Raw genomic sequence first — 27518 nt, 5'->3', positions numbered from 1 at the left:
TATTATGATAGCAAAATAGGGCTAAAGGTTAAAAAATAATCAAGTTTCCCTTTAACCCTACTGCTGCCCCACCCACCCACTCCCTCACCCCTTTCTTTACTGACCCTAACCTGTGCTGGAAGAAGTTCTCCAGGGCCTTGCAGATGGTGTACCTCTCCTGAATGGTCAGGAGGTGGTCCAGCTGCTGTCCGAAGGTGCGCCCCTGGACCTTGATACTGGGGGGTAAGATCTCTGCCACCCACTGCAAGGAGCTAAGAACTGGGGACCGGGCCCGCTCAATGGGTACACCCCTTCCTGCTAGCTCCTGCTCCACCAGGGTGAAACTAGGTGGACCGTCCTCCACCACCAGGGTGGGCATGGCACCGCTGCCCTGGAGCATGGACACCACCTTCTCATGGGAACAGCTCCTTCAGGCAGACACATACACCAACAGCTCATGATCCCTCACACATGTGCATATGCACAGTACCATGCACACGCACACACGATAACCCTCTTTCCAGGAACCATTGCTATTGCATATGACAAAGGTTGGCTCTTTCGAAATTGGTCCTTTTTTTTTTTGGTAGGAAAATGCATCCTTCAAAATTCAGTTTAGACCATATTCTAAAAAGCAAAGATGTTTTTGTTTTTACCTAATTGCTGTGTGAGTATGTAAACAAGAATATTCTTTTTGTATACTTCAAGCAGGAGAAATTTACAAAAAGTGGGGTGCAAACACTTCCCCAGAGAACCTAGCTATCCTTTGTTGTCTGCTCTGTTTTCCCATCTAAACTGCAGCATGTCAGCTGACATTTCCACTCACCCAAATCAAAAACAAACAAACAAAACAAGGTCAACAGAGAGGGAAAAATTAATAATTTTGACAAACACTGAAATGGAAACAGGATAAGGAATCTTGATATGAGAACCATGTTGATGTTCATCTGTATAAATAGCCCTTTACCATTTTAATGACATCATTTAATTAGATTAACTAAGAGTGATTCGTTTCTTCTTAATAAACAGTTAATAAGCTTGTAAGCTTTTGAACTATTAGACTCAACCTCATGTCCAGCCCATTGAGAAAGAGAATACGGTCCCCTGGTTTCAGACCTGCCTTGTCTGCTGGGCTTCCTGCAGCAAAAGAAGGAAGGAAGGAGGGATGGAAGGATGGAAGGAAGGAAGGAAGGAAGACAGAAATAAATGAAGAAAAAGAAAACGAAAGGCAAGGAAAATTTCATATGTATTAGAAAAAGGAAGAGTGTGATTGAGCGAGAAAGAGCGACAGAGAAAAAGGGAGGGAGAAAGAAAGCAGAGAAAGAAATTCTGACTGTTTCTTTATAAGATAATCAGATACTTCAGCTGTTTTTTTTCCATTCATAGTGACATTCAAATGTTCAAAAGTTACACTTTCCGTGGCAATTAATATAATCAATTCTGATCTAATATTGTTAGCATAAATATCTGTTCTCATTATAATGACATTTATTGAGCCCTTGCTCTGTAGGCGTTTTTGATGAGGCAAGCTTTAAATGGCACCGCCACTCATAAACAAGCACAGTTTCCTTGTCACACTATGAATGAGGGACAACGAAGGAACACAAAACATGATGTCAATTTACAGTAACAGCACCAGTGAGAAATATTAACTCCAGTTTGTTGGTTCCCCCCCCCGGCCAACCTCATACATTGTTATTGGGGTCCTCAGCATTTCTTGCTAAATTGTTTAAAGTTCGGTTTTAATAAACCGTTACTTGTTTCCTGCCATGGATTCATGTAGAGGGGCATTAAATTAAATGTTATACGTGTTTTAATAAAGCATCAACCACGGTGGCCCAGTTGTCGGCACTGTTGCCTCACAGCAAGAAGGCCCTGGGTTCGAACCCCAGGCCGTCCCGGGTCCTTTCTGTGTGGAGTTTGCATGTTCTCCCCGTGTCTGCGTGGGTTTCCTCCGGGAACTCCGGTTTCCTCCCACCATCAAAAAGACATGCATGTTAGGGTTAATACTCCTGTCTGTGCCCCTGAGCAAGGCAATGGAAAGAAGAACTGGAGTTGGTCCCCGGGCGCTGCAGCTGCCCACTGCTCCCATACAATAGCATGGGTTAAATGCAGAAGACAAATTTCATAGTTAGAATACAATTTGTTGTAAGGTACAATGACAAAATGAAGTGCCTTTCATCTTGTAGATTCTCCACGATTCTTATTGAGGGATTTCTGGAAAGCATAAACAGTTAAAAAGCCACCAGCAGGAAATGCAATTTACATAGCCGATGGATTAACTGTGACAAACCGAAAATATAAAAACATATCAGCCTAAACCAGAGACTGGATTCCCCTGAGCAAAAGAAGTGTACAAGGGCCGATTCAAAGGGAAAGACAAAATCTACATGAGTGACCGGGGATATAAGGTACATACTGTAGTCCATCTTATGGTACATTTTGTTGTAGTTTGGTATTAATGTGTCACTAAATTGGAAACTACTGGGCTCTGATCATTTTAGATAGGCAGCGTATCATCTTTGGTGTGTCAGCTTCAAACACAGCTTCAGTAGAACGAATTGTTGGAAAATAAGCCCAGCTAAGAAATAAAGAAAGCCACTTTATTTTTGTCATTGTACAATTGTTTGGTCACAGTGAATTTGCCTTCTGCATTAAACCCATCCTATTGTATAGGAGCAGTGGGCAGCTGTAGCGCCCGGGGACCAACACCAGTTCTTCTTTCTGTTGCCTTGCTCAGGGGCACGGACAGGAGTATTAACCCTAACATGCATGTCTTTTTGACGGTGGGAGGAAACCGGAGCACCCGGAGGAAACCCACGCAGACACGAGAACATGCAAACTCCACACAGAAAGGACCCGGGACGGCCTGAGGTTCGAACCCAGGAGATAACAGTGCTAACCACTGGGCCACCATGCTCGTGTTTAAAATCAATGCTGTAGCAGGCTAACTTATAACTCGTTTTTATTCCTAGAGTACCTGTCTTGCCAGTCACACATGCTGTGTTGGCACCTCCACTAACATGCCTTGAAATGAAAAGAGTGATGAGGGATCAACATCCTCTACCCAGCCGAAAAATGTCAAACACTGTCAAGCACTGTCATTTATTCATTTGTAAAGCGCTTTGAACTGCCTTGTGTTCATATGATCTATAAATAAAGCTTGCCGTACCTTGCCTAGTAAATGACAACAGTAGAAAATAAACTTCTCAATGCAACAGCAAGGAAATCAGTCTGAATTCCCACTGAACATTTACACAAGGCTTAACTACTTTATGAACAAACTAGTTCATAAATGTCTGACATGATTCTACACTTTCATTATTCCTAATCCCCAGTACCGGATCATAGTAATCCTCTATGAGACTACTGGGATATCCCTGCAGGAAGAGCCAGAAGAGTGATGAACGATGCAGGGTGGATGAAGAAAGAAGAGATCTAGAGAAAGACAGAGAGTGGGTGGTGATGATAAAATAGCAAACATGGGAGAGACCGTTTGAGCTGTTTTACTTGTAATAATCTGAGAAACCTAGAATAGAATGTGCCAGAGGTGCTTTGGCAGATTACCAGCTGTTTCTAACCCTGTGATACACTGTTGCATTTACTATTTGCATAATTTATTTTTTTTATTTCTCCCCATTTTTCTCCCCAGTTGTACTTGGCCAATCACCCCACTCTTCTGCTCCACCCCTCTGTCGAGCCGGGGAGGGCTGCAGACTACAACATGCCTCTTCCAATACACATGGAGTCGCCAGCCGCCTCTTTTCACCTGACAGTGAGGAGTGTCACCAGGGGGACGTAGCACGTGGGACGATTATGCTATTCCCCCCAGTTCCCCCTCCCCCCTGAACAGGCACCCCGACCGACCAGAGGAGGTGCTACTGCAGCGACCAGGACACATTACCCATATCCAGCTTCCCACCCGCAGACACGGTCAGTTGTGTCTGTAGGTATGCCTGACCAAGCCGGAGGTAACACGGGGATCCGAACTGGCGAGCCCTGTGTTGGTAGGCAACGGAATAGACCGTTACACTATTTACATACTTAAAGCATAATATGAGAAAGCCTAAACAACTCGCCATTGGTAGTTGGGCTACGAGTGAGCTGACTGTATGTGTTGCTAACAGTATGTTAAAGAAAGGGTTAAAGAAAGCTGGTTATGCATGAATACAGCCCTAACCGCAAAGCATAGACATGTAAAAACTGTGCATGAAGTCCGGTATTCACTGTGATTTTGTTTTATATCCTCCACACTAGCGTACACATTCACAATGCCCTGTTGCTGATTCGCAGCAACAGTCCATATAACACTCTCAAACACATGTGAGCGCACACACAAACACAAACCAAGATGCAGGTTTACACACATTTTCGACTTACCCGGGATGACAGAGTCAATCCACACCGGTGCATGTCCTCTAAGGGTGAACCCAAAACTCATATTGCCCTTGCACACCCTCACTGTCCTAAGGAGAATGAACGAGCAACTTGTTAGATGGGCGGATTAAGCGTTTAGCAGACAGCCTTGGAAGCAGAGGTTGTTCTGCAAACCGTGGTCTCTCTAAAATGGTTGCCTCAGTTGGAATCCATTTTACAGTTCCATTTACTAGGTGAAATTATGTCTTAGGGTTACCATAGAGACCCTATTAGGCATAAAAAATAAATAAATCGGGGAAATAACGTGCAGCTGAAATCGATGACGCAGGGCTGGTAGCACAATGTATTTTTCTTTGCTTTTCTTAAAAACCTGACCCAAGGGCTTAAGAAAGACAGGAAAAGTTCCTCCACCCATGTTCGCTCTTATTTATGGACCACCTACAGATTTTCCTCTTCGGGGAACTATTTTAAATTCCCAGCCCAGATGAATAACCCTGCTTAAATATGGACAGTGTATCCCCAGGGACCCACACACAGTCCTCATTATTTACCAAAGTAAGCTGGAGCCATGGAAGAATATGGCAATTTCTATTAGCGCTTTATTCACTACATTTCCAAAGAAGAGAGGGAGGATGTCTTTTGATTATCATTTGTTAACACTCCGAGTATTTTTTCACCCCGAAGAACAATGTGGATTTTACCATCCAAACCGGGAGCAAACGTTAGGAGTGTAAGCCAAGCAGCTATTCAGAAATGGACCAATAGCCACATCGCAGGTGTAGCAAGCCCTATTGATGTTTCAGTAGAGGCAAAGAGCAAAGATAAAAAATCAAGGCATCACTATGTTAAGAAGGGTTGTGCTTGTATTTCCCTTTGCAGTGATGGCTTCAGCCTACACCTAACTGCTACACACCGGTGAACTCCCCCATGTTCAAAAGAACACCACAGAAGTGCTCTCTTGGACGCTCCAACGGTAGATAAAGTAAGTAAGTACATTTTTATCTATATAGCACTTTTAAAAACACACAGTTACAAAGTGATTTACACTCAATCCAGAAACTATGAATGCATAAAATAAATTGAGTGCATATAAAACGTGGCATAGGGAGTAACAGACCAAGCTAAAAATGAACCAGAACAGAAGGCAGGGATGGGGATCTATAAAAAGGCTCGCCTGGAAAGATGGGTTTTTAGAAATCGCTTAACACAGTCCAAATATGCAGCAGATCTAATGGATTCGGGAAGATAATTCCGAAGTGCCCTTTAGGGTGCCCTTGTAACTGTTTCACCATAAATGCATCACCACTTTCTGCATGCTGTTGCCCCACCACATACAGCTGGGGTGGTGGTGCCCTTTTTATTTTTTTCGCACCTGCCCCCAGCCCGAGTCCGCCACGGCTCCTAATTCTCTTAAGTCACATGAATACAATGCTTGTGTAGCTAAGACGGGTGCAGCGGATATGCTTTTGTTGTATTTGTTATATAACTGACTGGACTGGAGGGGAGATAACGGGGTTATTAAAAGAAGGGATTTCTCTTAATACTAAAAAAGGCACAAACCGAGTGTATCTGAGGGAAAACAGAAGCCCTGTTAGCACCCCTCTTGTGATGATAGCAGGAAGAGGGTTACAGGAAGTTAAGTGGAAAGAGCAGTTAAGGAAAATAAATATGAAAACACAAAATACTCCAGTACTGTCCAATTATAACCTCTGATGCTAATTATCCAATTAACTGTGCAGTATAATCAGTGGTTAGGGCTGGAGTGGACACTTACCTGCAATTGGTTGTGGTGGCACCGGAGTGCCCGGCTATGAGGGAGGTGGTCTTGCGCATTCCGCGGGTGGGGGGCACCACACCCTCCTCTGCGTGGGTGCGTGGCACTGAGCTGGCGCGGGTGGAGACCAGGAGGCGCTCGGGGTGGTCTTCGCTCCGGCTACGGCGAAGGCGGTTTCGGCTGGGGTCACTGAAACTCCGTCCCTTGAGTCGGCTCATCAGGCTCTGGGAGACCACCTCGTCAAAACGCTCCCGGTGCTTCTTAGGAATGAAGATCCTGACAAACATGGTGGATCAGACACAGTCACAGACTGACTAGGAAAGTTCTGTGGGGGAACCAGTGGCGGTTTTTCAGTGGGGAGGCAGATTATGCATCAATTCCAGTCCCTCCCTCCCGTTAGCAGTCACGCCACTCAAATTCTCAGTTTGCAAAATCATGAACACAAAGAGACAGCAAAGCGTATGAGACAAAAAACCTGTCAATGTCACACCAAACCAGCAGCTCGGTCAAAACCACAATAGGAAAAATCATTTCAGACAACGTTCCTCCAACAATCCGAGACTTCGTAAAACGCTCTTTCAGAGAATACATCGTCCAGAGTATGCAAGTAAATAATGAAGGATCCCTATGTGCTCTGATTTTGTGTTGTTCCAGCAGCAATAGCCACATAATTGGCTCAAAAACAGCTCTATTCAGAACATCCCATGAGAGGGCCAAGGCAGGTATGAGAGACCAGCCCAGCGAGTGTGGTTTTGTGTTGGAACGCACGCGCGCCTGCGTGACTGCACAGTCTAAATTGGAGAATGATGAGAGATTAAAAGAGGATATGAGGCGAGCGAAGCTTTGTCTCCATTACACATCACGTTAGCAGTTCCAGGTGAGCGTGTTCACTACTGGTGACGGCTCACAACTAGTGTGCGAAAAAGGAGCGAGCACAGTCCCAGCTGCCACCTCTGGGAGAAGACGTTCCACTCCCCCTCCTTTTATGTTATCTCTCTCTCTCCCCCCCCCTCCTTTATCCCTGTCTCAGTCACTAACTCTAATATTAATTTCTCTCTCTTAAATATGGGGTACTTTTCCCTTTATCTTTCTTTGTCCTCCATTTTGGTTTCTTCTCTTTCTGTCAAGAATATACACTCTACAGTGCACAGAAATAACCTCCCAATCTCAAACACACACACACACACGAGCATGCACACATACACACACATACACAAACCGAAATGCAACAAACATGCATACATGTACACTCTCCCACACAAACACACACGTTCCTCAAAATCCTCTTTTCCCCATCCTTTCTTGTGCGTTTTCCTTTCCCCTGCCTAGAAAAAGACAATGCCTCCAACTTCAAAAAACAGCCTTGAATCCTCTCTCTCTCTCTCTACATCGTAGTCTATCCAAAACCATCTCATGGGATGTTCTGCTGCACTTCAAGCACAACTGCTCCATGCACACACACGCTATTTGCTTAAATCCCACTGCTGGGCATGAGGCTCAGTGCAGCGGAGGTGGGATAGACTTGTATTGGTTTCAAAGTCGTCGCCGCCCCGTTGCAGGTGTGAGACGGAACACTGTTAGGAGATTCAGCAGTTTCATAAAAAACCGGATAGAGTTTATTTGGACTCGAAGGAAGACTTACGAGAAAGCTCATCTCTTATCCTCGCCCTGCAAAGTATTTCCTGTGAGGATTTCTTGTCGCGGCTCTGCTCGCACATCATTACGGATTACAAGGCGCTCAGTAAAACTCAACCCACTCAACCCACTCAACACACACACACACACACACACACACACACACACACACACACACACACACACACACTATACATAGAACCCCACTCATCGATTCCACTGATTGCAGACAAAGATGTCTCCCTCAGCCTGCAGGTGTGTAGGTGTAACAGCAGCCTGTGTGACATTGTCTTTTAATTAAATATCAGTAAGTGCCACTGAAGTCCTTTTCCTGATTTAGGTCCTCCCGACTCGCTTGCAGCTCAAACTTTAGCTGCTTAACACACACCGGTTACACTCTGCATGTGATCTGACTGGCAGAGTCACCGTGCCATCATGTCACCCTCACAGATAAGAACTGAGGTTTAAATACGATCAGAGCTTAAAGAAACATTAATATTTTGCTTTGACAATATCAGATATTGAATGGATGACGTGGGAGGTGACTTTCCATTTCTTTATGTCTGATACAAATGCTCTGCCCTGCTGTTGAGTACATTATTCATGCATCACAGTGTGTCTGTATATTGTTATACAACAACAGCTTGGTGAAAAGTCAGGTGACTGACATACTGAAAGCTTAACTGTAACAGACAATTTTATGGCTGTCAGTTGTAACCTGAAGTACAGATCTGTGCAGTGTCTTTTTCATGGGATCTACCCTGTTCTGCCGGCAAACCTCTGAGATTTGACTGTGGATGGGTGAAACAGAAAATCACCTCTAGAAATAAATGTAGACGCATGCACACTATACATACAAGATCCCATCCATCCATCCAGCCATTATCCAAGCCGCTTATCCCAATTGGGGTCACAGGATGCTGGAGCCTATCCCAACAGTCATTGGGCGGCAGGTGGGGAGACACCCTGGACAGGCCACCAGGCCATCACAGGGCCGACATATTCACACCTAAGGACAATTTAGTATGGCCGATTCACCTGACCTACATGTCTTTGGACTGTGGGAGGAAACTGGAGCACCCGGAGGAAACCCACACAGACACAGGCAGAACATGCAAACTCCACACAGAGGACGACCCGGGATGACCCCCAAGGCTGGACAACCCCGGGGTTCGAACCCAGGACCTTCTTGCTGTGAGGCGACTGCGCTGACCACTGCGCCACCATGCCACACACAAGATCCCACATGGCAAAATTTCACACTAATAACCAAGCCTAATCCAAATGGCTGATCATAATGGGACCCTTGCACTAATTTAATGGGGGGGGGGGGGGGTTCAGGACAACCACATGAGATTCTTGTGATTTTAGGCGGGCATTCCTATCAAGGGGAAAGCTGCTGCTAGTTAGATATCTTGAAGACAGACATGTCAGGCTAAATGGGATGATTTGATATCAGACAATACTGTCATCAGTGGAGAGGATTGTTAGAGCTCGCACCAAAGTCCTACTTTTTATTGACATGCACTTTCATTGACGCACACTCACACGTGCACATGTGAGTGTGTGTGCTTGCGTCGTGAACACTGGAAAGTTTGTTGACATAACCACACCACACTGCAACAGCTGTAATTATTCATTAATATCACTTTAGGAAAGGCAGTTTTCTTCCTACGTTGCTTTTGATGTGGTTACTATGGAAACCTCTGTCTGTAGTATGTGGGTGGCACCAATTAACTGCATATAGTTGTAAGAAAGCAAAAAGTGCACACTTATTCCCCAAGGGCATAAATGCTCAGGTCTCAGGAACAAAACTGCTCCGTACTGCCATCCTGAGGGTAAACTCAACATAGCAGAAGAGTGAGATGGCTCCGAACTACAAACAGAACAGGGCGACATACATATAATAATAAAAAAAATGTATTCGGTTTGCTAACTGAGTCCAGAGAGAGAGATGGCGAGAGAAGAGAGGGAAAAGAGAGTGGATTAGGGAGACAGAAAGAGTTAGAATAGACGATAATAGAATACTTCTTATTAGTCATTTTGTATATACATACAAATGAAATTTACTCTCTGCATTTAACCCATCCTAGCTGTGTAGCTAGGAGCAGTGGGCAGCCGCCATGCAGCACCCGGGGAGCAACTCCAGTTCTTCTTTCCATTGCCTTGCTCAGGGGCACAGACAGGAGTATTAACCCTAATGTACATGTCTTTTTTTAATGGTGGGAGGAAATCGGAGTTCCCGGGGGAAACCCACGCAGACACCATGCAAACTCCACACAGAAAGGACCTGGGACGGCCTGGGGTTCGAACCCAGGACCTTCTTGCTGTGAGGCAACAGCGCTAACCACTGGGCCACCGTACCGCCCAGGAGAGACAGACAGATAGAAAAGCCAAATGGGGAGAGAAGAGAAGAGCGAAAGCGGAGAACCAAAACTTTTTTCTAGGACAGGGTCTTTTACTTTTGGGAAGTAGGTGTGAAGATAACTGTTATCCAGTTAAAAGGCTATATAGGCCACACAGCTTAAAGAACATATCATAGGGCGTCCGGGTAGCGTAGCGGTCTACTGCGTTGCCTACCAACACGGGGATCACCAATTCGAATCGCTGCATTACCTCCGGCTTGGTCAGGCGCCCTACAGACACAATTGGCCGTGTCTGCAGGTGGGAAGCCGGATGTGGGTATATGTCCTGGTTGCTGCACTAGCGCCTCCTCTGGTCGGTCGGGGTGCCTGTTCAGGGGGGAGGGGAAACTGGGGGGGGAATAGCGTGATCCTCTCATGCGCTACGTCCCCCTGGCAAAACTCCTCACTGTGAGGGGAAAAGAAACGGCTGGTGACTCCACATGTATTGGAGGAGGCACGTGGTAGTCTGCAGCCCTCCCCGGATCGGCAGAGGGGGTGGAGCAGAGACCCAGACGGCTCGGAAGAGTGGGGTAATTGGCCAGATACAATTGGAGAGAAAAAGAGGGAAACCCCCCCCCCAAAAAAGAACATACATATATCATCATGGAAGCTCTGAAGAACAGAGTATGAGAAAAGGTGAAGAGAAGTGGGACCTTCACCACACCTTCATGTTGGAACTCACAGGGTCTCATTCCACTGACTTCTCTCTCTAACTTTTTACCTTTCATTCATCAACTCAACAATTTCAACATCAGCCCGCCATCAAATGCACATCTCAGTGAAAGCGCACTCATCAGAACCTCTCCCTTGACCAGAATTACTCTAGAAAAAAAAAATCCCTCAAACCTCACTAAGTATAAGGCTTCATTGAAGTTGCATGTAGGCCTCGGGATGTCCTCAATAGAAAAGAGGGCAAGCGGAGCCTATAATTAGGTCTGGAGGAGGGGTGGATCAAGGACACAACGCACAGAGGGATGAATGACAACGGCAATCAGCTGGGATACTCATTATGAGAACACATTATTATCAGACCCACTTCTGATCAGCCAGATTGACAGCAGTGCCGCACGTGGATCGGGAACACGTGCAACAGCACACACAAGATATCAAGGAGTTAAAGTCCAGAGAAAGAGTTGGTTAAGGCAGGTTTTAGAGGCATACATAGTTAATAATAGTGGTGAAGAAGAAAGGGAGGAAGTTTTGCAGAAAGACGGGGCTTGGGCTATAGCGTTCCTTTCATGTTGAATTTCAATAGGCTTTAGTCGAGATTTAAAAATGATCTGGCAGCTAAATGTGGAGAATTTTCGGGTAGTGACGAGGCAGATAGTCGGATTTGAAGACAATTTGCAAAAGCAACATTTCTCAGTAGAAAAAAAATCTTTATATATCTATATTTACATCTGCAAAAAGAGCAGTTTCACAACCAGACCTCATGCTGCAACTGGAGCTCCAGCTCAGCACAAACCAACGCAAAGCACCACAACAACTGCTGAGATCAAAGGAAAAGTACTGTACCGAAAGTGTTTGGAGAGGCTCCTATCCCTTCCCATGGCTCTTCAGGGCTCCAAGGAAGTGCCTGAGCTCAGTGCGGCAGTGAAACAAGTCTCCTCGCTACCTTAGTGAGTCCTCTTCCAGCCTGAGCAAACGGCCTCTCCATAACATAAAGACAACTAGAGAAAGACCACAGAGAGGAAAGTGTCCTGGATCTCAAGCTCGGAAAGCTGCCAGAAAAAGACAGAAAGAGAACGAGAGGCAGACGTAGAGATAGATGAGCTAGATAGAGATAGAGAGAGAGATGAGATAGATAGAGATATATAGCGAGAGAGGGAAAGGGAGAGTGAGAGGAAACTAACATTGGCTGTGGCTAACATCCCTCCACACCTCTAAAAACCTCCTCAGCTGTGCTCCAACTTCATTCTTCTCTTACTCACAATCTTCATCCCCCCCTTTTTTCCTGCGAGGCTTACAGCAGAACCAGAGCAAGGTCACAGCAGGGCAGTCATCATGCCTTCAGTTATAGGATAGCCCTTGTCATTCAGTCATCCACTACACGATAGTAAGAGGCAGGGAATGACAAGTGATTCCTCCCTTGGAGGAGGAGGAAAGAAAGAATGAGAGAAAGAATAGTGGACGAGGAGGGAGGTGAGGAGGGAGAGAGGTAGAGGAATGAAAAGGAGAGGAGAGCCCCAGCGGTATTACAGAGGCAGGTCAGTGCAGTGACGGTGTGTATGACGATAATGCTCTCATTTCCGAACCGACGGTACCCGTCAGAATGTCCCCAAACATGTCCAGCTACGGACTAAGTACCTTCTTCTTCTTTCAGCTTGTTCCCTGTTTCTCAGGGCTCGCCACAGCAGATTTTTGCCCTCCATAGCGTTCAGTCTGATGCCTGCAGTCCAACCCGCCTCATGTCCTCCTCTATCTGGTCTCTCCATCTTTTCCTTGGTCTTCCTCTTTTTCTTTTGCCAGGTATTTCCAAGTCCAGTACCTTCTTTCCTGTATAGTCTATGCCTCCTCTCTGTACATGTCCTAACCGTCTCAATCTTGTCTCTCTCAACTTCTCATCCATTCCTCTGATCTGATCTCTGGACTGACTATAAAGCGTTCTAATGAATCAATTCACAACTTTCAGCACCAAATTCAGACATTTAGATAAAAGCCAACAGTTCAGCATGAACACGATCAATTACCATAACAACACAGGAACAAATGAGGGAAAGAGCCGCACACCAGGTATACAAATCTCCTGCGAAACTTTTACAATGTTCCAACACTTGCTAACCCCTGGGTTTTCTTTTCCAGCTGTTTAAGAAGTGAGCCTGGCGAGTGCGTCAGAAACCTAAAAGGGAATTTATTATAAGAAGTAGGTTGCTTAAAAATAGAACACATCTTTCCTGTGGGAGGGCTGGGCAGATCTGTGAGGGGACAGCGGCAGACAGAGTCGAGGAGGACCGAGCCGGTCGGGTCTTGACAGGTCCAGAGGTCAGAAACTCCACACATGACCAAACACAGGCCCACATCCCATCACGAATCTTCTCTAGCCAAAGGCGGGTGTTTGGCCAAAGGTGGATATGCTTGTGTGTGTGCATGTAAATAATATGCTTGTGTGTGTGTGTGTGTGTGTGTGTGTGTGTGAATGAGGAAGTGACAGTGATCGAGCTGCAGAGAGACAACCTGAGAGATCTGTAGACAAAACATAAACAGACAGCAGGAGGAGACAAAGACTAACAGAGCCGGAAATAGCTCCAGGAGCAGACCATGAACTATGTTCCCCTGAGAAACGTTCATCTTCCACCACACTGGCACCTTACGAATCCATCACAAAGAAAGTGGCACCAACCCATTTGGTCAGCACATTGGTTAAGATCTCTCATGCTTTATTTGGGGGTTGAGGTGTATGTCCCCATCAGTGCCCTGTCAAGCTATTACTGTTGTGAGGCTAGAGGTGCAGCTGTCAGTCAAATTCAGGCCATTATTACAGTTCCACTATGATCAAAGTAACAAGGTACCACAAACAGATGCAAAATTTTCACTGGAATAGCATGACCCGTGCTCAGCCAAGTGACTGCAATTAAGTCTGCAAATTGACCAAAAGGAATAACACCGACTAATTTAGACTAGTTCTCATTTACATCTCATCTGAACTCAACTTCTTTTTTTTTTTGTGGATTTTTCTCCCAAATTGAACTTGGCCAATTACCCCACTCTTCCGAGCCGTCCCGGTTGCTGCTCCACCGATCCAGGGAAGGCTGCAGACTACCACATGCCTCCTCCCATACATGTGGAGTCGCCAGCCGCTTCTTTTCACCTGACAGTGAGGCGTTTCGCCAGGGGGACGTAGCGCGTGGGAGGATCATGCTATTCCCCCCAGTTTCCAGTTTCCCCCCAAACAGATGCCCCAATCAACCAGAGGAGGCGATAGTGCAACGACCAGGACACACATCCGGCTTCCCGCCCGCAGACACGGCCAATTGTGCCTGTATGGATGCCCGACCAAGCCAGAGGTAACATGGGGATTCAAACCAGTGATCCCTGTGTTGGTACGGAATAGACCGCCACGCTACCCAGACACCCCCCAAACTCAACTTCTAAAGCCGGGAGTGCACCCTCATGGCTAGGTTATTACAAATATAATCAGCAACACATTTCCATTGGAACGGATGAGTACCTCCAGATTACAAAGCTGAATTATTTGATGCCACAGACGCCTCATTACCTGCAGCAGCTACGTACTTCAATAATATCCAGGAGACAAGATGTGTCAAAAGCTACCCAAAACAAGAGGTGTAATCAATTCAGTTTAAGCATGTTTTTCAGGATAAAAACCACAATAAAAAGCTGAAGCATTTGCACAATCTAAATGTGGCACAACGCTGCTGAACACAACAGCAGAAGCAATGCACTTCATGACAACAACACTGGCACGCAGCAGGCTGGACCTCAGAGAAGAAGAAGCTTCGCCGATTGGAGCTTTTCTGGTGCACCTGAACCTGATATGTCGGGATGAGAACGTGGATGGTGAATCATGTCTGAAGTTTAGATTTACCCGAGGTTTCGATTCAGACCCTCACTTGGAGATTCATTTGGTCTCTGCTCTTACCTTCCCCGGCAATAAGAAGAAACGGCTAATGCATAAGTAATGGCATTCCTGTGATAAGCAAATGATGAAATGCATTTTTAAACAGCAGCTTTCCAGGGATGACGGCATGATATCACAGCTGTGATCCACACAACTGTGTGGGAGGGAAATCAGTTGACTGGAGAGCATTACTCCATAAAGTCAACAGCCAACTTAAATATTATGACTAAATGAGTCATTACTACAGAAACTGCTCAATGACAGTGCCTACATCAGATTGCTAGCATAGAAATCTACTGCGTACTATTAGTGACTATCTGTGGAAGGCTACAGAGGACATCTACCGGGAAACATGTTTACACAAAACTACACGACCAGTTAACCATTAAGGTAAATAGGTTATCCTCTGCCACATGCAGCTACTGGTAGAAATAAAAGTGTGAAAGTCTATTAAATACACAATGACAACAACAAAGTGAGTTTTGCATCCAGTCGGTACTCACCTGAAGCAGCAACTCATCATGGCTTCCTGCTCAGAACTTCAAAGCCAAAGCGAAAAACTCTGTGTGTGTGTGTGTGTGTGTGTGTGTGTGTGTGTGTGTGTGTGTGTGTGTGTGTGAGAGAGCGACAATATGTGTGCACACACGAGTGTGGGCGGGTGTGTGAGACCAGTGTGAGACCATAAATGTGTGTGTGTGTGTGTGTGTGTGTGTGTGCGTGTGAGAGAGAGAGAGAGAGAGAGAGAGAGAGAGAGAGAGAGAAAGAGAGAGAGACTGCTGTTTCCAGCAGCAATAGTAAAAGCATCTATGTATATTGGTGTATGTGCATCTTCCAAATGCCAAAAGCAAACTGGCTGTAGAAGCTTAGTGTTGGATGAATAGGAGGGAAAGAGGATTCTGTGATGCGATGCACAAAAAAATGCACAGTATGTGTGTGTGTGTGTGTGTGCGTGTGTGCATGTTGAGCATCAGAAAGATAGTGTAAGAGCGCAAAAGAGACAGAAATAAAGGGAGACAGCAAAATAAGATGCAAAGCGTAAGGGAGAGAGAAAAAGACAAGAGGGGGGCAGTGACAAAAAAAATGCTCTAGTGTGCATCAGCGTTGCATCTTTTTCTATTTTGCTTTTCCGATTAATGCTGAGAATGGAGAAATGTGATATTATCTAGTGGCCAAGTGACCATTCCTGCATGTACCCTCCTGGAAATGAAATATGCCATGTGACATCCATCCTCAAGGACTCAGGCACTTCAAATGGGCAGCAGCTGCCACCTGACAGGCTGCCAGTGGCATCTGATCTAAGATGTCCACATCCATGCCTCGCCCACTCCTCAACAGCCACACCGCTGCGAGGGTCTTCTCCACAGAAATATTGATCTGGGGGGGAGTTAAGGTATTTGTGTCCCTCTACCGTGAAGCTCTCATTTTTGTTTTTAATATAAATGTATTTCTGATTTTTCCCTTTTTCTCCCAATTTAGTGGCCAATCGATCCCTATTCTAGTGCAAACACCCACCCTCGTACTGCATGCGTTCACCAACTGCATCTCTCCGGCCAGCAGTCTCGAAGGAGACGCCTACCCGCTTACGTGACAAGGTGAATCCAGGCCGAACCACTGCTTTTTCCGACACACACAGAGACGCATTCATGTGACGAACACAAGCCGACTCCGCCCCCCTCCCAAAGACAGTGTTGCCAATTATTGCTGCTTCGTCGGGTCCGGCCATAGTCGGATCTGACGAGATCGGGGCGCGAACCCCTGCCCCCAGTGGGCAACTGCATCGACACAAAGCCGATGCTTAGACCGCTACGCCACCGCGGACGAATCTCTTGTTTTGTTTGTACTCTAAGTCATTTCTAATTCTTGGCCATGTTGCTGATACATATAACACAATGAACTATACTTTATGTAGTGCATTAGTATTATGTAAACACGGCTTTGGGAAAAACCTTGTCCAATGCTAATTTGTCACCATTAGTCAAATCTAACATACTGAACTAGAAATACCATATGACTGAATTTGACTTTGGGCATTTCTTTGAGTTTGTTCATTAAATTCTATCTTTAAAAATGTCTAGGGGGCATCCAAATAGCGTAGTGGTCTATTCTGTTGCCTACCAATATGAGGATCACCGGTTTGTATCCCCGTGTTACCTCCGGCTTGGTCGGGCGTCCCTACAGACAGAATTGGCTGTGTCTGCGGGTGAGAAGCCGGATATGGGTGTATGCCCTGGTCGCTGCATTAGCGCCTCTTCTGGTCGGTCGGGGCGCCTGTTCGGGGGGGAGGGGGAACAGGGTGATCCTCCCACATGCTACGTCCCCTTGGACACCCCCTCTGCCTCGGACCGGCAGAGGGGGTGGAGCAGCGACCAGGACAGCTCGGAAGAGTGGGGTAATTGGCAATTGGGGAGAAAATCCCCCCCACAAAAAAAAACAAACTATCTAATCAACACATGAAAGTAGCAAAATATTTTGAATGATATCTGCAAAAAAAAATGAAAGGAACAAATGAAAACAAATGTATTTTGAGTATAATGAACGTTGTTTTGTTCAAACCTCAAAATCATTTAAAGAAATACTCAGTCATATTTGGCTTCAGTTTTGCTTTTCTGCAAAACCTGTGGAGTAAAAAATTACTAGTAGTAGTAAAATACCTGTGGAGGCATGGAGGTGTTTAGGAGAGATGGCAGTGGAGTTTTTAACTAGATTGTTTAACAAAATCTTGGAAAGTGAGAGGATGCCTGAGGAGTGGAGAAGAAGCATACTGGTACCAATTTTCAAGAATAAGGGCGATGTGCAGAACTGTAGCAATTACAGAGGTATAAAGTTGATCAGCCACAGCATGAGGATATGGGAAAGAGTAATAGAAGCTTGGGGAAGAGGAGAGGTGATGATCAGCGAGCAGCAGTATGGTTTCATGCCACGAACGAGCACCACAGATGTGATGTTTCTTTGAGAATGTTGAAGGAGAAGTAACGAAAAGGCCAGAAGGAGTTACATTGTGTCTTTGTGGATTTAGAGAAAGCATACGACAGGGTGCCGAGAGAGGAGGTGTGGTATTGTATGAGGAAGTTAGGAGTTGCAGAGATGTAAGAGTGGTGCAGGATATGTACGTATGAGGGAAGTGTGACAGTGGTGGTGAGGTGTGCGGTTGGAATGACAGATGGGTTCAAGGTGGAGGTGGGATTACATCAAGGATCGGCTCTGAGACCTTTCTTGTTTGCAATGGGGATGGACAGGTTGACGGACAAGATCAGGCAGGAGTCTCCATGGACGATGATGTTTGCGGATGACATTGTGATCTGTAGCGAGAGTAGGGTGCAGGTTGAGGAGAGCCTGGAGAGGTGGAGGTATGCACTGGAGAGAAGAGGAATGAAAGTCAGTAGGAGCAAGACGGAATACCTATGCATGAATGAGAGGGAGGACAGTGGAATGGTCAGGATGCAAGGAGTGGAGGTGACAAAGGCATTTGAGTTTAAATACTTGGGGTCAACTGTCCAAAGTAACGGGGAGTGCAGAAGAGAGGTGAAGAAGAGAGTGCAGGCAGGGTGGAGTGGGTGGAGAAAAGTGTCAGGAGTGCTTTGCAAAGGGTACCAGCAAGAGTTTAAGGGAAGGTTTACAAGATGGTTGTGAGACCAGCTATGTTATATGGTTTGGAGACAGTGGCACTGATGAAAAGACAGGAGGTGGAGCTGGAGGTGGCAGAGTTGAAGATGCTAAGATTTCCATTGGGAGTGATGAAGAAGGACAGGATTAGGAACGAGTATTAGAGAGACAGCTCAAGTTGGACGGTTTGGAGACAAAGCAAGAGAGGCAAGATTGAGATGGTTTGGACATGTGTGAAGGTATTGGGAGAAGGATACTGAATATGGAGCTGCCAGGGGAAGAGGAAAAGAGGAAGGCCAAAGAGGAGGTTTATGGATGTGGTGAGGGAGGACATGCAGGTGTCTGGTGTGACAGTGGAAGATGCAGAAGACATGAAGACATGAAGAAATGGAAACGGATGATCTGCTGTGGCGCCCCCTAATGGGAGCAGCCGAGAGTAGCAGTAGTAGTAGTTTGCATTTCTGCAAAAGTAAAATCCAAATAGAACTGAGTGATCCTGAGCATTATTATGGATAATTATGTCATTGATCAGTACTTCTGAACATCTAACAATCTACTATCAGGTATGCCTCAGTATCACTTCAGGAAAATGGATGCTCTGCTGCAACGTTGCTTCTCCGCCAAAGTACTACAAATAAGGAAATAATGAATAACAAATTCAGCAGCAGAAAAGTAATGTTGGCAATTGCATTACAACCAATGCACTGTGGCTGAAACAACCTTAACTACGCTTACCAACTTAAGGAAATAGTATAAATACATTTGAGATCTCCAAATCATAATAAATCACCATAAATCAAGACTGCATTATAATAAAGAACAAATGTAGATGAATCACGATGCAGACACACAAATTATAACACACACACACACGTCTACACACATAGGCTATACCTTCCTGAAATATTCATGTACTGTCCTGATTACATCCCTAACGGAGGACTAACAGATACAGCCCCTCATTGTAGTTAAGATGTAGTACACTAGCGTATAATGAGCCTCCTGTGGTGAACAATGTGGTCTGGTGAACAGGAGACTGTGGGAATATGGGAGTTAAAGTGTTTTTATTACTGGGGTCCAAATCATCAGTTGATTTAGAAATAGTCATTCAGATGTTCCTATCCAATGTGTGCAGTAAACAACATAATCTAATCTAACGCTGGGACTTAGTCAGGTACACTTGACATCAATGGCACACTGAAATATAATCTTGATACACCCTCACAGTGCTTCGCGTATTCTTCTTTTTTTTTTGGACCCCCCCCCCCCCCGATGGGGGCCGGGATGAGAGTCAGCACCTCAAAGTCTGAGGCCGTGGTTCTCAACCGGAAAATGGTGGATTGCTCCCTCTGGGTTGGGGATGAGTTGCTACCCCAAGTGAAGGAGTTCAAGGATCTCGGGGTCTTGTTCACGAGTGAGGGTAGGATGGAGCGGGAGATTGACAGGTGGATTGGTGCAGCATAAGCAGTAATTTGGACGTTGTACCGGACCGTTGTGGTGAAGAGGGAGCTGAGCCGAGAGGCAAAGCTCTCAATTTACCAGTCAATCTTCATTCCAACCCTCACCTATGAGGGCTTTGGGTAGGGACCGAAAGGGTGAGATGGCGGATACAAGCAGCTGAAATGAGTTTCCTCCGTAGGGTGTCTGGGCTCAGCTTTAGAGATAGGGTGAGGAGCTCGGACATCTGGAGGGAGCTCAGAATAGAGCCGCTGCTCCTTCACGTTGAAAGGAGCCAGTTGAGGTGTTTCGGGCATCTTATTAGGATGCCTCCTGGGTGCCTTCCTTTGGATGTTTTCCAGGCACCTCCAACTCGGAGGAGACCCCGGGGTAGACCCAGAACTAGCTGGAGTGACTACATGTCCAGTTTGGCCTTGGAACATCTTGGGATCCCCCAGGAGGAGCTGGAGGGTGTTGCTGGGGAGAGGGACGTCTGGTTTGCCCTACTTAGCTTGTTACCACCGCAACCCGACCCCAGAGAAGCGGCTGATGATGAGATGAGATTTCTCCCCTTTTTTACTCCCCAATTGTATCCAGCCAATTACCCAACTCTTCTGAGCCATCCCAGTCGCTGCTCCACCCACCTCTGCCGATCTGGGAGGGCTGCAGATGACCACGTCTCCTCCGATACACGTGGAGTCGCCAGCCGCTTCTTTTCACCTGACAGTGAGGAGTGTCACTAGCGGGACGTAGCGCGTGGGAGGATCACACTATTCCCTCCAGTTCCCCCCCCCCCCAAACAGGTGCCCCGACCGACCAGAGGAGGCGCTAGTGCAGCGACCAGGACACATACCCACATCTGGATTCCCATGCGCAGACACGGCCAATTGTGTTCTTTAGGGATGCCCGGCCAAGCCGGAGGTAACATGGGGGAATCAATCCATCGATCCCTGTGTTGGTAGGCAACGGAATAGACCGCCACGCCACCCGGACGCCTGCGTATTCTTTTAAAACTTGCACAGGTAAATCGGAAAACACACCTTGATAGCTGAGTTGTGGAGTCAAATTCATATAAGTACATTCCCGATCGCTAAGAAATAAATCAACAATTCTGTACACCCTAATCCATCACCTTTAGGTTTTTGTAAATAATTTATATCCTATGTACTGACGATTTTTTTTGCACAATTGTTTTTTTTTTTTTTTTTACATCATGAGATGATTTGGAATGTGTGCACTTTGGTAGGATTTCTTTTGGGTGTGTAAAGAAAGGAGGGTATAATTTTTTTTCTTGATTTTGAGATACTTTATTGATCCCTGTGGGGAAATTATGTTCTGCATTTAACCCATCCTAGCTGTGAAGCTAGGAGTAGTGGGCAGCCACCGTGCAGCACCCGGGGACCAACTCCAGTTTGTCTTGCCATGCCTCGGTCAGGGGCACAGACAGGAGCATTAACCCTAACATGCATGTCTTTTTGGTGGTGGGGGAAACCGGAGCACCCGGAGAAAACCCACCGCAGACACGGGGAGAACATGCAAACTGCTAAGGTGAAAATCTAACACAGCTTGTCTTAAATCAAAATATTGGAGAGAGGGTGAACTACAGTAATGACAATGACAGGAGCTGACCAGAAAAGAATAGATTTCTCTATAAATTTATTTCTGATTTTTCCCTTTTTCTCCTAATTTAGTGGCCAATCGATCCCTATTTTAGTTCAAACACCCACCCTCGTATTGCATGCGTTCGCCAACTGCATCTCTCTGGCTGGCCGTCTCAAAGGAGACGCCTCTCCACTTACGTGACAAGGCAAATCCAGGCCGAACCACTGCTTTTTCCGACACACACAGAGACGCAGTCATGTAACGAACACAAGCTGACCCCGCCCCCCTCCCGAAGACAGCATTACCAATTATTGCTGCTTTGTCGAGAGCAGCCATAGTCGGATCTGACAAGATCTGGGTGCGAACCCCCGTCCCCAGTGGGCAACTGCATCGACACAAAGCCGATGCTTAGACCACTACACCACCGCGGACCCCGAGAAAAGAATAGATTTCAAGTGAAAACCATGTTGTATGTATGTGAATGTCTACTTTGGCCTGACCTTCTGTTCATCTACTTGTCTGTTTGCCTGTCTGTGCACATTCAGAAGCACACACCCACACACACATACACACACAAGTGTTTCAGCAGGCAAGCAGGAGAATATATATCTGAGGCGACTGGATGGCGTACCTGATGCTGTCAATCAGCTGCTGATGCTCCTCTGTGATCAGGATATCAGGGAGCGCGTCAGCCAGACTGTCCACGTTCCTCTCAGCAGCATATTCCTTCAGCACCTCAAACAGCTTCTCCCTCACATCTGGCTCCTCTCCCAGAACCTCGTCCACCTGACAGACATGCACACACACAACCCCCATGCATTGAGCGAAACAAACATGGAGAAGTGACGGACCCTTCCTGCTATGAAATAAAGTTTAATTCAACCAAACTGTTTTAGTTTTGAGAATCGGTTAACAGATTTTATGAAACTGGTATCTAAGGAACGAGCTGTGTCAGTAGTCCAAGAGTATGACAACAGAATTTGGAAGGTCTAATCTGGAAAAAGGTAGACTCGTGTCCTGTACTATTATAATTTATAAGGAAGCCTGTAAGATTTTTAATTTTTTTATGTCTGAATTTCCGCTTTGTAATTCGCTCAAGCTCATTTCTTATAGAGTAGATGATGGCCTGCCCCTTAACGTCTACGCTGTATCCCGGAATTTTGTAAAGTCGCAACTGGACACAGATGAATTTTTGCTGTTGTATCCTGCAAACCCTGCAACCCCTCTCTCTTTTTTCCCCTCTATGTATCTTATAGTACTGTGATTATTGTAAATTTTTTATCAAAAATGATCTATACATGAAAAAAAAAGACAAATTTGGAAAAAAAGATCTCTCACACACACATGCATACAAAAACATACATACATGCACGCATACACACACACCTTCTTGTTGAACTCCATGGCCTTGTGGGCACGACTGTCCCTGACACTGTCTCCGCTCTGCGATAGCACCCTCATGCTGCTGCTCAGCCGCTTGGGCCGCCGGGCCATACTCAGCACACCCAGATGCAGCGGCCGCCCCTGAGCCGCTTTGATCATGGCCGCCGCTGTCTCATGCTGCTTAACAGGAATGCCGTTGACCTCCATAACGTAGTCTCCAGCCTTAAGGCCGCTGCGGCCTGCTGGACCGTTAGGCATGCAGTCCTCCACCATTAGCGGGCTGTCTCCCACAATGGTGAAGCCAAAACGACCATCCAGACCAGGTGCGATATCAATCTGGGGGGAGGGCACAAAACGAGGTGCTGACTGGAGTCAAGATGAACTATCAATTGAGAATATACAAACTCCACAGAACATAAATGATACTGTTAGTTCCAGCATCTTTTGAAGGCTCACTTGACCTTTTTTTTTTGGGCGGGAGAGGATCCCCCCCCCTTTTTCTCCCCAATTGTATCCAGCCAATTAACCTACTCTTCCGAGCCATCCCGGTCGCTGCTCCACCCCCTCTGCTGATCCGGGGAGGGCTGCAGACTACCACATGCCTCCTCCAATACATGTGGAGTCACCAGCCACTTCTTTTCACCTGACAGTAAGGAGTTTTGCCAGGGGGACATAGCGCGTGGGAGGATCACACTATTCCCTCCAGTCCCCCCCCGAACAGATGCCCCAATCGACCGGATGAGGTGCTAGTCCAGCGACCAGGACACATACCTACATCTGGCTTCCTGACCGCAGACATGGCCAATTGTGTCTGTAGGGACGCCCAACCAAGCCAGAGGTAACACGGGGATTTGAACCGCTGATCCCCATGTAGGTAGGTAACGGAATAGACCACTACACCATTTGCATACTTAAAGCATAATATGAGAAGGCCTAAACAACTCGTCATTGGTAGTTGGGGTACAAGTGAGCGGACTGTATGTGCTGCTAACAGTATGTTAAAGAAAGGGTTAAAGAAAGCTGGTTACACATGAATACGGCCCTAACCACAAAGCATGAACATGTAAAAACTGTGCGTGAAGTCCGTACACATTCAAGATGGCTGGATGTCCTCTCACTTGACCATTTGAACCCAACATTTAGACAATGAATGTTCTTTACCTGTTCGATACGTGACACCACTCCGATGCTAGGGGGTACCGTCTTGAGAGTTTGGGCAAGCGCTATCAGAGCTGGGGTGCTGAGGTTGGTCACATCTTGACCCTCAATGTCTACCACTTGGTCCCCGGGCTGGAGCCCCGCCAGGAAGGCACTGCTTCCTTCTACCACGGACAGGATGTAGCTGGGCCCGGCGCCACCAAGCCGGAAGCCAAACTCCTCTGGCCAGTTCTGGTTGGTAGCTGGGAGCCCCAGGTCTGAGGGGTGGACAGAAGGACACAGTTTGACATGGAAAATATCATCCCAGTAATCAAGGGGAATTTAATGGCGTTGTTATATATCATGACATCTGCTCACATATGCAAAAATGTCATACCTAGGAATCTAACTTCCATCAAATTGAACTGCTTAGTTATGTAGAGTGTAATATCAAACCAAAACTACTTTTCGAATGATACTCCCTCAAATACGTCAGGCCTCATTTTGTGAGACGGTTTGGGTAACTGATTCTTGTTACTATTGTTGTCTTAAATGTGTAATTGGAAGGTCTAGTTTTAACTAAACATTTCCAATTGGGTAGCTGACGTTAACGCTTACATATTATTTACACATTTGATTAGACAAAACAAAAAAAGTAGTCTTTAACGTATTACAACCTCATACATTTTTTGATGCACTCATTAATAAACATTTTGGTCAGTTTGTGAGCGAGCGAATTAGAAAACAGGCTCGTGAGTTGCTCGCATCTAGAAAACTCGCTGTATAATGGCTTAAGCAATATAAATAACGCAACAGTTTGTGGTAATAGATGCTCATCTACTTCGCTCATACATAACCGGGAGCCAGGTTTAACGGTTCCTTTTAAGCAGGTCAAACGGTCCACTGGTCTAAAGAGGACACCTGAAGGAAGGTGCAGGTTAGCCTGGGCAGCAGTGGCACAGAACCGCCTAGTTAGATCAAACTAAAAATAGAGTTCACACGCCACACACACATCGAGCGCCATCTTTTGCAACGAAAGACTTGTGAGACGAGCGGTCGTGAAGACAGCGAAGTGAAGGAGGGAGGTTATTAACGACTGCTGGCATCCAACCTCCGTGTTGAACCGCTGGGTCTCCCTTGGTCACTGGCCTCATTCTCCTGCAGACAGCCGCTGCGTCCCAGCGGGCTCACACCACTTCATCTAGACCCATCTACAGCCACTGAGCCAAGTCGAAGCGATACGGAGGACCAAATGTGCCATGGCCCGTCCAGTCTGTGGTGAGATCTGCTGAGGCGATTGCTCACAGAGCGAACTTCATTCCTGTCTCACATGAAAATAATATATATAGGCATGTGGTAGTCGGCAGCCCTCCCCGGCTCGGCAGAGGGGGTGGAGCATCAATCGGGACGGCTCGAAAGAGTAGGGTAATTGGCCAAGTACAATTGGAAGAAAAAGGGGGGGGGAAATCCCCCCCAAAAAGTAAAAAATCATATGTGTGTATATATATATATATATGTGTGTGTATATATGTATATGTGTGTGTATGTGTATATATATATATGTGTGTGTATATATGTATATATGTGTATGTATGTATATATGTATATGTGTGTATATATGTGTGTGTGTGTATATATATATATATATATATATATATATATATATATATATATATATATATATATATATATATATATATATATATATATATATATATATATATATATAGCCACCCATCATCCAAACCGCTTATCCTGCTCTCAGGGTCGCGGGGATGCTGGAGCCTATCCCAGCAGTCATTGGGCAGCAGGTGGGGACACACCCTGGACAGGCTGCCAGTCCATCACAGGGCTTTATATATATACCCTCAGGGTAGATTTAAAATAGTAAACAAACATAAAAAGTGAAATAAGAATAAAAACAAATAAGAATTAAGAGGATTTAGGCAAGGAATTAAAAACAATAAAATTGTGAAAAGGCTTACAAAAATGGCCACTCTAAAAAAAAAGAGTTACTTTTCAAAAGGTTTCTAGAAGTTGATACAGAATTTTCCGGCCTCTGCTCCACAGAAAGGAGCCAGGGCCTGCACTAGCTTACAGTCTCCACTGCGTCTGCTGTTAAAATGGCCTAATCATTGTCATAGCACTTAGGATTGTCCCTTTTGCACGTCTGTACCACTCGGCCACTTGGGATTGTGCTAATAACCTCTGCTTATTCTAAGGCTTGAACTTGACATACTTTACTGTAGATGTCAGTGCTACCTAATGTGCAGATTATATATGATTTTCCTTAGAATAAAAATTGGCTTCTCTTGTATCTAGGGAGGCACAGTCGGGCCCCCGCTGCTGTTCATTCCTAACTATTTCCATATCACAGTACAATCCCGTTGTGATTTGACCTCAGTGCAAACAAAGTGGAATCTGGGAGTATAACCAGTCAAGTATTATATGTACAATCCAAAAGGAGTTGAACAAACAGAAGATAAAGGTTTGCATGGAGACATACACTCCAAATGAAAAGACATCCCATTCAGTTGCATGCAGCTGCCTGTCAAACCACTTAACTCACAACCTGCCTTTTTTCAATTTTCCTTTTGTCTTTTTCTCATAAATACCATGCTATATCACAGAGACAGAGAACAAATTGACAGAGGCAAAAAAGTGGCAAGAAAACCCAAATATATAAAAAAAAGATGAGAATGAATAGATTAGTTTCTGTTTCAGATCTGCTTCCATGCACAAAAGACAAACCAGCAACAGAGGCTTAAACCGCAGTATCTCACACTTACTATGCAGCTCGAGATGGAGATGAGAGAATCAAAGATATATCAATCGAAGAACTCAGAGCGCCTTAGCAATGGTGTCAGCCTGCTGAACTGAGTATTAAAGAAACATCAGAACAATGTCTGTCACTAATATAAAATAGATTGCAAAGTCACAAGCATAGGACTACAAGGATCAAAGTCTTATCTAACCACCATGCTACTTGCAGTGCTCAAACACTGCCAGGCTGTTAAGACTTCTCCAAGACCTATTCTCTCCAAATGCAGCTTGAAATACTGACAGAGCCTGAGACCCACATATACACTCACAGCTTTCCCCCCTTTGTTCTCCTTCTTCTCTCAACAGCCTAACAGCATCAGATAAAAGGAGAATTGAAAGCGAGTGAGAAAGTGTGACTTACAGAAATCTTTCGAGGCACTTCGGGTCCCAGACTTGCTCTGGCGCAGGGAGAAGCGGCCCTTCCTGCTCAGGAAACGCCTCATCCTAGCCCGGCTTGCTGCAGGACACGTTCCAGCCAGCCTCCCTAAACCCCCAGCCTGGGGGTAGATGCAGCCAAAGGGTGCCCTCCGACACCCTCCAGCTGCACCTCACCTCACTGCCCTTGGCTGACCAACTCCAATTCCCCCCTACCCAGCAAAAACTGGCAAATCAAACCCTGACAAGGTGGTCACATTTGTAGGCAGTTTGGTTGTCCTGGATCAGAGAATCATTGGTCTGGAGCACGGGTGAGGAGGGAGGCTGAAAAAGAGGGGAAAGTGCCTGAGAGTCAGGCTCCCCATCCTGGCTAAGACAGTCCAACCCCAGCCTCAGCCCCAGCCCTATC

The 27518-nt window shown here is 45.9% G+C and overlaps 1 protein-coding gene across 1 annotated transcript in view; it reads right to left on the bottom strand.

The window, feature by feature from the left end:
- Positions 1 to 27177, bottom strand: part of grid2ipa (glutamate receptor, ionotropic, delta 2 (Grid2) interacting protein, a) — a 49278-nt gene extending 22101 nt beyond the window's left edge. Inside the window, exons 1-8 of the mRNA XM_056288461.1 lie at positions 27096 to 27177; positions 23936 to 24189; positions 22778 to 23110; positions 22023 to 22177; positions 6131 to 6406; positions 4360 to 4445; positions 1047 to 1116; positions 111 to 407 (exon numbers count right to left, since the gene is read on the bottom strand). Coding sequence (XP_056144436.1) covers positions 111 to 407; positions 1047 to 1116; positions 4360 to 4445; positions 6131 to 6406; positions 22023 to 22177; positions 22778 to 23110; positions 23936 to 24189; positions 27096 to 27177 — 1553 coding nt within the window. The remainder of the gene's footprint in view (positions 1 to 110; positions 408 to 1046; positions 1117 to 4359; positions 4446 to 6130; positions 6407 to 22022; positions 22178 to 22777; positions 23111 to 23935; positions 24190 to 27095) is intronic.
- Between the last annotated feature and the right edge of the window lie 341 nt (positions 27178 to 27518).

Source organism: Lampris incognitus, chromosome 10, assembly GCF_029633865.1.
Source record: "Lampris incognitus isolate fLamInc1 chromosome 10, fLamInc1.hap2, whole genome shotgun sequence".
Lineage (NCBI taxonomy): Eukaryota > Metazoa > Chordata > Actinopteri > Lampriformes > Lampridae > Lampris > Lampris incognitus.
This window is presented reverse-complemented; position numbering and strand designations above follow the sequence as displayed.